At 34.8% G+C, this 14,789-nt stretch overlaps 1 protein-coding gene across 1 annotated transcript in view; it reads right to left on the minus strand.

The window, feature by feature from the left end:
- LOC148953920 (protein MON2 homolog) overlaps window positions 1-14,789 on the minus strand; it is a 118,283-nt gene that overhangs the window by 56,176 nt on the left and 47,318 nt on the right. The window contains exons 7-8 of the mRNA XM_089086022.1: window positions 6,722-6,971; window positions 5,436-5,583 (exon numbers count right to left, since the gene is read on the minus strand). Of these exons, the coding sequence (XP_088942148.1) occupies window positions 5,436-5,583; window positions 6,722-6,971 (398 nt within the window). The remainder of the gene's footprint in view (window positions 1-5,435; window positions 5,584-6,721; window positions 6,972-14,789) is intronic.

Below are 14,789 nucleotides of genomic sequence, written 5' to 3' on the forward strand. Positions count from 1 at the left end.
GCAAAAAGCAAAACTGTACGTTTTTAAAGCTGTTTTCCTTTAACATGTGTGTTTAAATGGAAAAGTTTGAATATTTTTGACGAGTGTGAAGCCCATTTCGACGCATAAATGTGCTTCATTGAGTAGAAAAATAGCATACCTGTAGTTAAAAAATGAAAAATACAGAAGAAAAAAATTACATCCATGAAAAAGTCCTTACAAATAAAGTGTAATTCACAAGGTTCTTTCGTTCCTTTTCGCGTTGCATCCTTTCCAAAATCCCCAATGGTTTACTTTTGTTGAGTTTTTGGGTATGATTGCTTCTAATTGCCGTTTGTAGTGTTTTAATACTATATAGAACTAGACATATATTATGCACACTGTTGTTGCAAAAAAGAAAAACAGTTATTGTAAAAACACATTATGAAACAAATAAATTTAAATATTTATTTTTACACTTCAAATTTCGAATTTTAAATCAGAAAAACGGCCCGTAAATTATTTTAATCCTTCTTCTTCATTTTAATTTTAATAACAGTTCAGATACCCAAATCCAAATTTTCTCACTTATTCAGCTGGTATGTAACTTTTGTTGTGAAAATTAGTTAAGTATTTTTCGACCCAGGCTTTCAAGTTATGTAGAATAGTAAAAAAAACCCTCAAGAATTAGTCAAAAAGAAATTGATAAAAATATGTTGGTAGAATCTTTTAATTTTTTTTTTCATTTAACGTGTTGTAGCTATTACTTCAAACATCAAGGTTTTTTTTCCTAAAAAGTTGACGTTTTTTGCATATAAGATGTGCGCGTAAGGACAACAAATATATAAAATTTTGGTTCAGACAAAAAAAGGACAAAAAATCAAGATAAAAAATTTACTTCCCCTCTCCCACCCATAAACATTTTAGAGGGTGCGCATTCTCAAGAATTCTAATAGTGTAACACTAGTAAATTTCAAACCTACCCATCAAAAGTTATTAGCATGAGAGTAATTTTGAAAATTTAGAAGAGGTTAAATACGCTTTCGAAAATTGGGGCAATCTTCACGAAATTTATGTGCGAAATTCAACGCGTTTGAAAGTCCTTATCAGAGGTTTCAACTTTCCATCTACAAAGAAACAAAATTGCGTAAAATTTTTTATAGAAAAAGGGTCATGGTTATCTTCTTTTTTTTTCTTTTTTCCCCATGGGTAATTACACCAAACAAGAGAACGTAGATTGTCAGAAGAGGTTCCAAAGGGAACGTCCTTGTGGACCTTTTAAGTAACAAAAGAGATAATGTGCCAACGCATTGACCCGCAACTCCATTTTGTCCGACAGTTTTGGTTCAAGCATGGCCAAAATGTTATGGAGTAAAAATGATGAGATTGAAAATTTAGAAAATAGGTTAAATACGCCTTCGAAAATTCTAAGCCGATCGATTGATCGGCTTAGAACTATCGAAAGACTTTTCTAACAACCTCCAGTTCCAAAGGACATACTGGGGCCCAGTGGCGTATTCATCCCTAAATACTTATGCCGTTTATCGAGTCTTTAAAAAATGAACGGCATTGTGATAGAGACTACTTTTCCACTAAAACTAACGGTTATACAACATAACATAGTCGCGCAAAATCAATTAGAATGGACATTTTTCAATCTTCTTGGGTGTGTGCATTTTTTTTTGGGGGGGAAGGGGGCAGAAAAGCGCATTTTAAAAGTCAGTTTTCCGATTTTCCATTAGAGGTGCTTCAGATAAAACAGAGGAGACGTGGTATTTAACCCCCTAACCTCTCCCCATCTAGAGAAATATATTACGACTCAACTCACAACGTGGGCGCTAAGAGAATAAAAGCACCCCCCCTTATTGCAGATATAGAGGTTTTTTAATATCAAAGCATCGTGATAAAAAGATTGAGTGAAGTGTCAAGGCTTACTAGAGGTGAAAACCTTCCTCTTACTTAGGACAATTCTAATTTATTTTCAACTGCAAATACGCCTAAATGAGCCCTTCTTTCGAAGCATTGTCAAACAAAGGTAGCTTCTATTGTTAAAAGCAAGAAATTTTAAAATTACAAATAGCCAAGATATTAGTTAACGTTTTCTGAATCAGCTATAAAGGCAATTCTCTTCGCTAGCCATTTTTTATTATAACGTGTTTTTTTTTTTGGTCACTATGGGCCGTGGTTCATTCTTTATGAGCTTGCACCTACTGATGCAACCGTGATTATTGCCATTAACCAATGCAACGTAGGGGCAAGGGCCTTAATTTAAATTAAATCCTCCGCTGCTAACAGATTATACCACACAAAATTGAATTGAGAAAGAAAAAAAAACATTTTGGAAACATTGTGGTGTTGCAGGAGCAACACTTTGGTTTTGTCCCTTTTTTTCTCTTAGTCCGTCGATTTAGCTCATTGCTAGAAAGAAAGGTTTAACATCCGCAGTAATTATGGACAGTGGAGACCTCAAACCGGATCGATAAACATGATATTACATTTTTCGACATCTGGGTATAATTTTTGCCTGGGGTCAGAGAGGATGGTTTTCTTGGTAAATGAGCCAGAGCCTAGGGAGTGTATGTTGAAGTGGAGCTTTCAATCTATGTTGAGGAGGACTATCTCAAGCTATGCAGCCATACTTTCGTTCAGTCGAGCCATGTTTCTGCTTTCGACTTTAAAGGTCAGTTCTAGCAGGCAAGTAGATAGGCACCAGTTTCAAATCAAAGTTGGAATAAAATTGAAAATTGCTAAAGATGTACGGCGGTTATCTGGCCCCATCGCCGCAGAATTTGGAGCTTCCCATTGCTCCTTTCTAAGTAGTGATGTCAGAAAGTTAGCTCGTGGAAGGAAGTTAATTTTTGAATCAAGACAGTTAGATTTTTTCATGGCTGATTAATAGTCTTGAAGAGCTGATCAAATATATGACATCCATTTTTTTTTTCAAAAAGTCGTTTAAGTGTGACATTTTCGAAGTGACAACTGCAGTACTGTGGTACATATTAGGAAAAAACTAATTCAAATTGTAAGACAAGGGAGAGAATTGTTCGTAACAATTGCCTCTTATGATTTGTTAATCTATATGATAAGGGGTTGGTGTCTTTTGCCAGTTGGTGCACCTTTTATTTTATTCAGATGCATTTGAGAATAACGAAGAACTAGAGAGTAGGGAGAAAGAGGGACATGCAACTTAGTATATGTACTAGAGCACGGTAATCCCTTTGATTAAGGGGGTTAGAAACTTCTGTAAATTAGTTTTACTTTTTATTTGATGAAAATATTTGGGAAAACAGAACTCAAAGGCAAGTGAGGAAGTTTAAATTATTGAAATATGATTTTGATCTGGGGAAGAGCATTTTTCAACTATGAAGCGAAACGAAAACAAATATCACAGATAGCGCAACAGCACTGTCTAAGTAAAGGGCGAAGTTGGCTTTATGTATTATTGTTTGGTTCTGTTTTCCCCAGGGGTGGTCGTATCGAACCAATTTTCGTAAAAACTTCGGGGGGGGGGGGTCTATTTCAATTACAAATTGAAACCTTTAGTGATCTTTAGGAAAAATTGATTGGAAGGCACCCCCCCCCCACCCCCTTTTAACTTCCCTTCCTCCATAGAGACGACTGACAAATTCTGAGAGAGCCATTTAGTTCCAAATGGATAATAGGTCAAATAGCTATGCCTCCAGAAACAAAATAACCCTACAGCCCTTGGGGCAAGGGCAGTAAATAACAAAATTAACGTTACGTGTGGAGCATCAAATGAATTATAAAATGTTAAATAAACCTTGTGTAGACATTTATATTTCTTTGCATCTAGTTTGAGTTGTTCAAGAGCGTTAAAACGGGGGGGGGGGGGCTCAGAATTGAACAGAGTTATACATTGGATGAATATAAGTCCAGAATAAAAGAAAACATACCAAGATCTTTTTAATCGATACCTGAAAATCAGGATGCTCTCCGATTTTCTTTTGGTCTGAGTCCATAAGCCACGTGCAAAGTTTCACCAGTACTGCCTCGCAATAGAAACTAATTCGGTAAATTTGACAACATTTTTCGTTCGTATTTTGGCCAGAAACTGTATTTTATTTTAGTACTATCACTTTCACCCAAGCTGATCTTTAAATTACTATATCAATTAAGCAAGCAAGTAAGGCTACAAATAAGCTGCAAGTAAAAAGTGAGTGCAGGCAGCTCAATAGCAAGGATTTAAAACTCGACGTTGATTGAGAGTTGCCGCTTCCTCATAGTACTTGTGTCTGTTTTTCGCACCCGCTTTGACAGCGTTCTTGTGTTAGTCGTAGTGCTCTTTTTTTGTCAACTACTCAACTTCTATATTTTTCTTTCTCTCTAGATTTCTTCCTTCGATCTTGTGACACCATCTTCTGTCCAGCTGCTGTCATCTTCCCTGTTGATCTAGAGACAGTTTCTTCTTTCTCACAATTATTAAATATTTCTAATTATTAAAGATAGTACCAAACTAATAAGGCTGGTTTACATATAGCGGGGATTTTAATAAGAATTTTTGAAATGATTATTATAATTTTGTTATAATTACATCGATTAGCTATCTTAGAATTTTGAGTCAATAAAAACTTGGTCCTCTTTAGAGAATAGCCTGAATCTGACGGAACAAAATAGCAGAAAACACTATTTTCCAATGGCACATTCGCTGAGTCATGACAGTCGCATTGATGTGATGACGTCATATAGATAATGGTATTTAATCAATGCCAAATGATGCGGTTTTTGAAAAACTGCATCTTACTCTATTTCAATCACTTTTTACCAATTAAAAAGGAGAACAAGAACTCAATTTCTGTTAAAACGAGCTTCGTTTTATATATATCAGTTGTTATCAAATTCCGTTTTTTAGATTTTCGGTTACTATTGAGCCAGGTCCTTACTTACAGTTCGTTACCACGAACTGTTGGATAGTCCTGAATATGACATTAAAAGAAGAGAAAATAAAGATATTAAAAGAGTTTTTCCTCTTAGAAGTAAAAGGTAACGTAAATAATAAAGAAAAGAACATAAACTATCCTCCACAAAAAGCGACCCAACCCTCGCTTAATCATCCACTTTTTACGCTATAGTTCAACCCAAGAAGAAAAGTTGACGAGCAACCTGATAAAATATTTAATTGCTTTTATCACGATGCTTCGAGAATAAAAGGGCTAACTTAATCATAACTTTTTTTTAATAACAATTACTGTTCCAATGACTAGAAAATGAATACCTGCAAAATAAAACACAGAGCTATGCTTTTTCCATATTGGGCTACTCTAACTAGCTATTTTATTGCCCTCTAATTCTCCACCAGCAAAGCGTAGTCATACTTTAGAGAATAAAGTATTCTTCTTCCTCATAAAAAGGATAGTTTATGTGCATTCTAATATTTAATGTTGCTCTATGCTTTCATTGTAAAAAAAAATGTTGGGTTTTTTTAAGTAATAAAATATTGAAGTTTTTTTCGCACTTACAATGTATTCCGCTGTGGTCCAGTTAACATATTTGTCAGTAAAGGGATCCAGACCCCTCTATAATAAAATCCAGACAGACCAATAGTTCCAGGAGTAGCATTGGAGGACACTTGAGAGTTTTGGGCCGAGCCACCAGTTGCTACAGTAGCTGCAACAAAAGAGAAAATTCAATCGAATAATCAAGTTAGATCGATGGAATAAACATTTCCATAAGGACATTTCATATATGAGCATGGACAAACCTTCCTGCAAAGCAATTTAAACATTGATTTTTCTGATTCTTCAGATCTAATCTAACCCCACCGCCAATCTCTCTCTCTCTCTCAGCCCCCCCCCCTCTCTCTGTCTCTTTCCTAGTCTCTCTCCCTTGCTTTCGCAGTCTCTCACTCTCTCTTTTGCGGTATCTCTCTCTTTTGCAGTCACTTTCTCTTTCTTATTCCCATTCCTTAACCTCTCAAATTTTTGTCCTTAATTTTTTGTGATTTGTATACACGACAAAAGCAAAATTTTTATTGGGTAAGAACGAGAGGCAACAGAATTCAGATAACATAGCATTTTTGAACAGTATCAGAAGATATCCTTCCCAAATTACATTAAAATTCTAGTCCAGAGACTTTTCAGGTTCTCAGAAAGTTACTGAGCTACATGAATAAAGCTTTCAAAAATGAAGCTACAGCATCAAATGACGACACAGTTAGGTGTTTTATGTTCCTACTTCCACCCCTTCCGCTATAGGAACTAACTTTTCATGAACTATCGAAATTTGGATGCACTTACTGCTTAGAGAGTGCATCTTTGTAAAACGGATCTACCACCCAAATAAGAGTCTGAAAAGGTATTCTCAAACCTCAGCTCCCTCCCTACTTACGAGGTTCTTCAAAAATAGTACCTTAAACAAAATAACTCAACAGATTTATGAGACAGGAAAATTCGCAATACTAGAATATCAGTAAATTTCTTATTCTTCCCCTCTGTTGTTTTATGGCAAATTGTCTATTATATTACTACCCATTTAGCTGAGGGAAGAAAGGTAAAGATTATGTAATGAAACTGACAAAGTAAAGTCCAATACAAGCCCATTTTTGTGGAAAAGGAGATCGGAATTGGGGATTCATTTCTGGGCCCCATATTGCCAAGCAGAGCACCAATCCATTGTGTTACCTCAGATCAGGATTTAACAGATCACTAAACAGGCCTTCCTGATATAAATTATTCATTTAACTTTTCACTTTCAACAATAAGCCCAAATTAAACCTATGATTTTTTGCAAATGTTGAGAAAATCACCTGTTGTTCCAGAGGCCACTTGTGGCAGAACGAAAACCGACTGTATAAATGCAGAGAGTGCATTAACAGTGTCTTGTAAAATTGGGCTAGCATGGGGCTTCAGATCATAGCTAACAACAATTGACTTCAGTAAATTAGGCTGAGCCAGCAGCTTATGTAGTGCTTCCAAAGCAAGACAGCGTTGCCAAACAGCTCGATCCGGATCCAAAAATTTGACAAGAAGTGATAGAAAAATCTCACATTCTGTAACCTGCAATCAAAACTTGCAATTATTTTATCACTTCAATTATCAGCTCTTTGATCTGTATTTTGATTGATGAACACGGAAAATAACCATCTTCCGTGAAAACCTGCCATCTTTAAAAGAAAACACAGATTTGTCTGTTACAGGAAAGCGTCTTCTTTGGGATTCAAGTCTATTTCCAATATGAAAAACAAGACAATTGAGAAAAATATTGGTGTAGTTTATTTAAAAGTGACGGTTGAGAGGAAAACAAATTTATTAGACGGGAACTGTTCAGAGGCCAAATCGACTAAGTCCACTTTTTTAATTTTTCCAAATTTTGCTATCAAAATACTTGATTGATCCTTAACTTAGCATGTTTATATGCAAAATCCTGATTAAAAGAACAAATTCTATGGAATGAAATGGCCACTAAAAATTGAATAATGTTTGAACAGCCAATCTGCTTACTTCTATACTAAAATGTACGTAGACACATTGCCATACCCAGGAATACAATTGAACATACAAAAAATAAAAAAATAAAAAATAGATAAATGAAAAAAATGAGTATTTAATTCCACCTGGTACAATACAACCAAAACCGAAAGAAAATAAATGTTGTAAATTTTAATTGTTCACTAGAATGTGCAAAAATAAGTCTCCTTGCTCCAACCTTCATATCTTAAATGAGATTTCAATACCTCATAACCAGTATTATACTGAATGTTTTTTTAGAGAGCCGTCCGTTACAAGAACCACAGTGCAACTCTTCAAATATTAATTAAAAAAAATTTTCCACAAAATAAGCTTTTGAACGAAAAGTAAAGAACTCTATTAAACCAAAAAGGAGACAAAATAAAATCAAATAATCTACAAAGCGTGAAACTACCACAAATCAGCATCAATAAGTAATAGAAACCCAAAACGAACAGAAATTACAATAAATAACCCAGTCAAACTCAAAACGAGCAGAAATTAACATGAGTAGGGCTCAAAACCCCTGTGACTTCCCAAGGCCAGAAAATAATTTGCACTTTACTGAAAAAATATAAATGTTTTTACTTTTATAACTTTAATAAATCATATAATATTAACATTTAGATTACCAAACATCAGTATATGTACATTAAACTGACAATGCACATTCATTTGTATTTTTTTCAGTAAAGTGCAAACTATGGTCTGGCCTAGGGAAGGCAGAGGGGTTTTGAGCCCAACTTATGTTAATTTCTGCTCGTTCTGAATTTGACTCGGTTATTTATTGTAATCAAAGGGCTAGTAAGCAAACGGCTAGTTCCCTTTTTAATAGTCAAAAGTGATTGGAGGGCAACTAGCCCTCCCCCCCAGCCCAACATTCCCCCAAACACATCCAATCAAAATCTTGAGATGGCCATTTTGTTCAGCGTAGTTGATTTCCAGATAGAAAATATGTTTTTGAGGAGGACAATCCCCCACAACCCTCAGGGCAACGGTTTTAAGCTATGCCCTGGGGGTATAACAGGTTTTTATAGGAGGTGATGTCGTAAAAACTTCAAAAAAGGCTCATTCGATTGGCAATTCCGAGGGCTAGTGCCCTTTGTAATAGTCAAAAATGATTTGAGGGCAACTAACCCCCTCTCACGCCCCCCTTTTCCCTAAACACATCCAATCAAAATTTTAAGACAGCCATTTTATTAAATGTAGTTTCAAGTTCTGGAAATTGGGTCTTTGAGGATTACAACTCCCCCAAAGCCCTCACGGCAAGAGTTGTAATTTAAGGATTCTCCGAATTCTTCATAATTATTTCTTATGGAAGGAATGCTTGTATAAACTTTAGAAAGGGTATAAACTTTGTATAACTTGTATAAACTTTAGAAACTTTAGAATAAACTTTATAAACTTTATAAACTTTTGATTAAAAATTGAAAGTTCTTGTTCACTCTTTAAGAGTCAAAAGAGATTGAAGGGCAACTAGTCCCTCTCCCTCGTCCACGCCCTAAATGCATCAGATAAAAATTTTGAGATAGACATTTTGTTAAAATAGTTCAAAGTTCTGATAACAAAAAACTCCGGTGTCGACACAGCCCACCAGGGCCCAGGGGTAGGCGTTGTAAGTTATGCCCTGGGGCATAACTTATTATGGGGGGTTTATAACTTATAGGAAGGGGTTTTGTATGGGAAGAACACACAGGAAATCTATAATAATTATCCAATTATAAGGTTAAAATACATGCTCTATGATAGATGCAAAATTGCTTTGGCACACAAATTCCTATTAAGGTCAATTCCAAACAGTCGTGATATCTTTGTGTCAGCAAGTGAAATGGTCTAAACCCCCTTATTGGAGCTATTTTTTCAAACCATTCATTGTTGTCAATCGCTGTCCACAAGTTATGCAAGCTGTTGTTCATATATAAGGTTTTTATCAAAGAAGTAATCGTATAGACTCTGAAAAAAGCCTCATTCGATTTAAATTGAAAGTTCTAGATCCGTTTTTTAAAGTCAAGAATAATCAGACAGTAAGCACCCCCCCCTCCCATGCCATAAAAACTTGAAAGTTTTTGCAATTAAAAAGAACAAAAATTAATTAAAAAAAAACTTTCCGAAAATTAAGTTTTTCAAAGAAAATTAAAGGATATTTTAAACTTAATCTAAGGAGATAAAATTACCTTTTAAAATTAAAACTAGAAACGACCATAAATTATTATTAAATAACAAATGAAACCCAAAACAAACATAAATTAAATAAATAATCATAGCAAAAAACATACAAACAAGTAATAATATAAATGAATAAATAGATCTTAAAGCTAGTAATGCTTGGATTGAATTTGAAAATCAAGCTTAAAACAAAAAAAATATTTTGCAATTGAAGAACAAATGAAACTTAAACGAATATAAATTAAATAAACATCAATGCAAACAAACATATAATATGTATTAATGTAAATGAATAAGTAAATCTTAAAACGAGTGAAACTTAAATTGAATATGCAAATCAAGTATGAATCGAATAAAAATAACTACAAACAAGAGTTTGGGTATCGTCTCACGGCAGAAGCCTAAAACCTACTGCGTCATTGGCGCTTTACTGAAAACAATTCTTTGAAATATTTTCACTTTTGTAACTTTAAGAAATCAAAAGTTAATTAAGATTTTAGGGAATAAATATCAGCATATGTATATTAAATTGACAATGCACATTTTTTTTCAGTTAACTCATTTGAATTTTTTTTCCGTAAAGTATAAATTATATTCTGGCTTTTAGAAGGCATAGGGGTTTTGAACCCTACTCACATTAATTTATGCTCGTTTTGAGTTTGACTCTAATATTTATTTAAATTTTTGTTCGTTTTGGCTTTCATTTATTTATTGATACTGATTTGGCGTAGTTGTATGCTTGGTAGATTATATGATAGTCCAGACGCCAGGTGTTGAAAATGTGAACCATACCGCGACGGAATGGGGCTGCTACGAGAATTAGCCTACCTTCTACCCCACAAATTGACCATACGGATTCAAAAATACCAATGGCACTTGCTTGCGAGTGGTGGAACACTCCGAAACTTGAAATTTTATTATATTTTGGTGTTTCATACAAGATAATGCATGTTCCAAAAAGTTTGAGGTACAGTTTTCCGCTCAAATAGAAATGCCTATAGAAAGTCATAGAATGTTTTCATAACAAACTAACACGATTAGTTACAAAAAATGGCAGAGTTGAAAAAAATGGCAAAATTTTATGAGTCTTGAACAGTCTTGGAAGGTATAAACAAAATCAAATTGAACATTAGATATATAATGATATTAATTGTTGAAAGATCCATCAGTTCAAGATTTTTTTTCACTGTAATTTTTATTTTCATTTTCAATGCTGTAAGAACTGGAAAATAATAAATTTGTAATATACAAGTAATTCGTTTTCATTAAAGCACCAATGACGCAGAAGGCTTTAGGTTTTTACAGTTAAAGAAGGGGGCAGTATCCAAATTTTGCTTGTAGTGAAACTACATTTGCCTTGATCGATCTTGAAAAGAACTAATAAATTAAATAGAATATCTGATGAATAATGATATTAATTGCTAAAATCTCATCAGTTCAAAATGTTACTGTAATTTTAATATTTATTTTCAATATTAAGTAAAAAAGAAAACATTTGTAATATAATTCGTTTTCAGTAAAGCGCCAATGACGCAGTAGGTTTTAGGCTTCTGCAGTGAGACGATGCCCAAACTCTTGTTTTTAGTTATTTCTTTATTCGATTCAAACTTGATTTGCATATTCAATTTAAGTTTCACTCGTTTTAACATTTATCTATTCATTTGCATTGATATATATTGTATGTTTGTTCGCATTGATTGTTTATTTAATTTCTGTTCGTTTTGAGTTTGAATTTTAACAGGTATATGTATCTCCTGAGCTAGGTTTTAGGTTTTAGGCTTCTGCAGTGAGGCGATACCCAAACTCTTGTTTGTAGTTATTTTTATTCGATTCAAACTTGCTTTGCATATTCAATTTAAGTTTCAGTCGTTTTAAGATTTATTTATTCATTTACATTAATATATATTGTATGTTTGTTCGCATTGATTGTTATTTAATTTCTGTTAGTTTTAAGTTTCATAGATACTTTAATAGCAAAACATTTTTTTTTGTTTTAAGCTTGATATTCATATTCAATCTAAGCATTACTCACTTTAAGATCTGTTTATTCTTTTATAGTATTACTTCCTATTTGTTTATTGCTATGATTGTTTATTGAATTTCTGCTGGTTTTGTGTTTCATGTGTTTTTTAATAGTAATTTCTGGTCGTTTTGAGTTTGAATTTTAACAGGTATTTGTATCTGCTGAGCTTAATTTCAAAATGACCTTTAATTTTATTTGAAAAAATTACTTTTCGGAAATTTTTTTGTAATTAATTTTTGTTCGTTTTGAAACTTCTGCAAAAAGTTTCAAGTTTTTATGGCATGGGGGGGGGGCGGTGCTTACTGTCCGATTATTCTTGACTTTAAAAAACGCATCTCGAACTTTCAATTTAAATCGAATGAGGCTTTTTTCAAAGTCTATACGATTACCTCTTTGATAAAAACCTTATATATGAACAATAAACAGCCTGCATAACTTGTGGACAGCGATTGACAAAAATGAATGGATTGAAAAAATAGCTCCAATAAGGGGGTTTAGACCATTTCACTTGCTGACACAAAGGGATCACGACTGTTTGGAATTGACCTTATTAGGAATTTGTGTGCCACAGCAATTTTGCATCTATCACAGAGTATGTATTTTAACCTTATAATTGGATAATTATAATAGATTTCCTATGTGTTCTTCCCATACAAAACCCCTTCAAATAAGTTATAAACCCCCTTTAATAAGTTATACCCCAGAGCATAACTTAAAACGCTTACGCCTGGGCCCTGGTGGGCTGTGTCGTCACCGGAGTTTTTGTTATCAGAACTTTGAACTATTTTAACAAAATGTCTATCTCAAAATTTTTATCTGATGCATTTAGGGCGTGGAAGAGGGAGAGGGGCTAGTTGCCCTTCAATCTATTTTGACTCTTAAAGAGAGAAAAAGAACTTTCAATTTTCAATCAAATGAGCACTCTCTAAAGTTTATACGAGCATCCCTTCCATAAGACATGATATGAAGGATTCGGAGAATTCTTAAATTACAACCCTTGCAATGAGGGATTTGGAGGAGTTGTAATCATCTAAGACCTAATTTCCTGAACTTAAAACTACGTTTAATAAAATGGCTGTTTTAAAATTTTGATTGGATGTGTTTGGGGAAAAGGTGGGCGTGAGAGGGGGGTCAGTTGCCCTCAAATCACTTTCGACTATTACAAAGGGCACTAGCCCTCGGAATTTCCAATCGAATGAGCCTTTTTTGAAGCTTTTACGACACCGCCTTCTATAACTACATTATATGCCCCCAGGGCATAACTTAAAACCCTTGCCCTGAGGGTTGTAGGGGAGTATCCTCCTCAAAAACATATTTTCTATATGGAAATCAACTACGCTTAACAAAATGGCTATCTTAAAATTTTGATTGGATGTTTTTGAGGGAAGGATGGGCAGGGGGGGCTAGTTGCCCTCCAATCACTTTCGACTATTAAAAAGGGCACTAGCCCTTTGAATTTCCAATTAAATGTGCCTGTTTTGAAGTTTCTACGACAACGACTTCTATAAAAACCTTGTATGCCCCCAGGGCACAACTTAAAACTCTTGCCCTGAGGGTTGTGGGGGAGTGTCCCCTCAAAAAACATATTTTCTATCTGGAAATCAACTACACTGAACTAAATGGCTATCTCAAAAGTTTGATTGGATTTGTTTAGGGAAATGATGGGCATGGGGGGGGGGGCTAGTTGCCCTCCAATCACTTTCAACTATTAAAAAGGGCACTAGCCCTTTAATTTCTAATTTTGAGATAGCCATTTTGTTGAGCGTAGTTGATTTTTATATAGAAAATTATTTTGCGGGGGAATGATGGGCGTGGGGGGAGGCTAGTTGCCCTCCAATCATTATCTAATATTAAAAAGGGCACTAGCTCTTTAATTTCTAATCGAATGAGCCTGTTTTGAAGTTTCTACGACAACGCCTTCTATAAAAACCTTATATACCCCCAGGGCATAACTTAAAACCCTTGCCCTGAGGGTTGTGCGGGAATGTTCTCCTCAAAATATATTTTATATATTGAAATCAACTAAGATGAACAAAGTGGCTATCTCAAAATTTTGATTGGATCTATTTGGGGAAATGATGGGCGTGGGGGGGGGGAGGCGGGATAGATAAACTCCAATCAATTTCGACTATTAAAAAGGGCACTAGCTCCTTAATTTCCAATCGAATGAGCCTGTTTTGAAGTTTCTACGACAACGCCTTCTATAAAAACCTTATATGCCCCCAGGGCATAACTTAAAACCCTGTCCCTGAGGGTTTTGGGGGAGTTTCCTCCTCAAAAATATATTTTCAAACTGGAAATCAACTAAGCTGAACAAAAATGGCTATCTCAAAATTTGGGTTGGATGTGTTTGGGGGAATGAGGGGCGTTGGGGGAGGGGGCTAGTTACCCTTAAATCACTTTTGACTATTAAAAAGGGCACTATCCCTTTGAATTTCCAATCGAATTAGCCTTTTTTGAAGTTTCTACGACAATGCGTTTTATAAAAACCTTATATGCCCCCAGGGCATAACTTAAAACACTTGCCCCGAGAGTAGTAGGAGAGTTTCCTCCTCAAAAAAATTATTTTATGTCTGGTAATCAACTACGCTGAACAAAATGGCTATCTCAAAATTTTGCTTGTATGTGTTTGGGGAATTGATGGGCGTGGGGGGGGGGGCTATTTACCCTCCAATCACTTTCGACTATAAAAAAGGGCACTAGTCCATTGAATTTCTAATCGAATTAGCCTTTTTTGAAGCTTCTATGACAACGCCTTCTATAAAAACCTTATATGCACCCAGGGCATATCTTAAAACCCTTGCCCTGAAGGTTCTGGGGGAGTATCCTCCTCAAAAATATATTTTTTATCTGGAAATCAAACTAAGCTGAACAAAATGGCTGTCTCAAAATTTTGATTGGATGTGTTTGGGGAAATGATGGGCGTGGGGGGGGGGGGGCTAGTTGCAGTCCAATCATTTTCGGTTATTAAAAAGGGAACTAACCGTTTAATTTCCAATCGAATGAGCCTGTTTTGAAATTTCTACGACAACTCCTTCTATAAAACCTTATATGCCCCCAGGGCATAACTTAAAACCCTTGCCCTTAGGGTTGTAGTGGAGTGTCCTCCTCTAAAGTATATTTTCTATCTAAAAATCAACTACGCTGAACAAAATGGCTATCTCAAAATTTTGATTGGA

Source organism: Artemia sp. Qi Xiang Cuo, chromosome 3, assembly GCF_049724085.1.
Source record: "Artemia sp. Qi Xiang Cuo chromosome 3, ASM4972408v1, whole genome shotgun sequence".
Lineage (NCBI taxonomy): Eukaryota > Metazoa > Arthropoda > Branchiopoda > Anostraca > Artemiidae > Artemia > Artemia sp. Qi Xiang Cuo.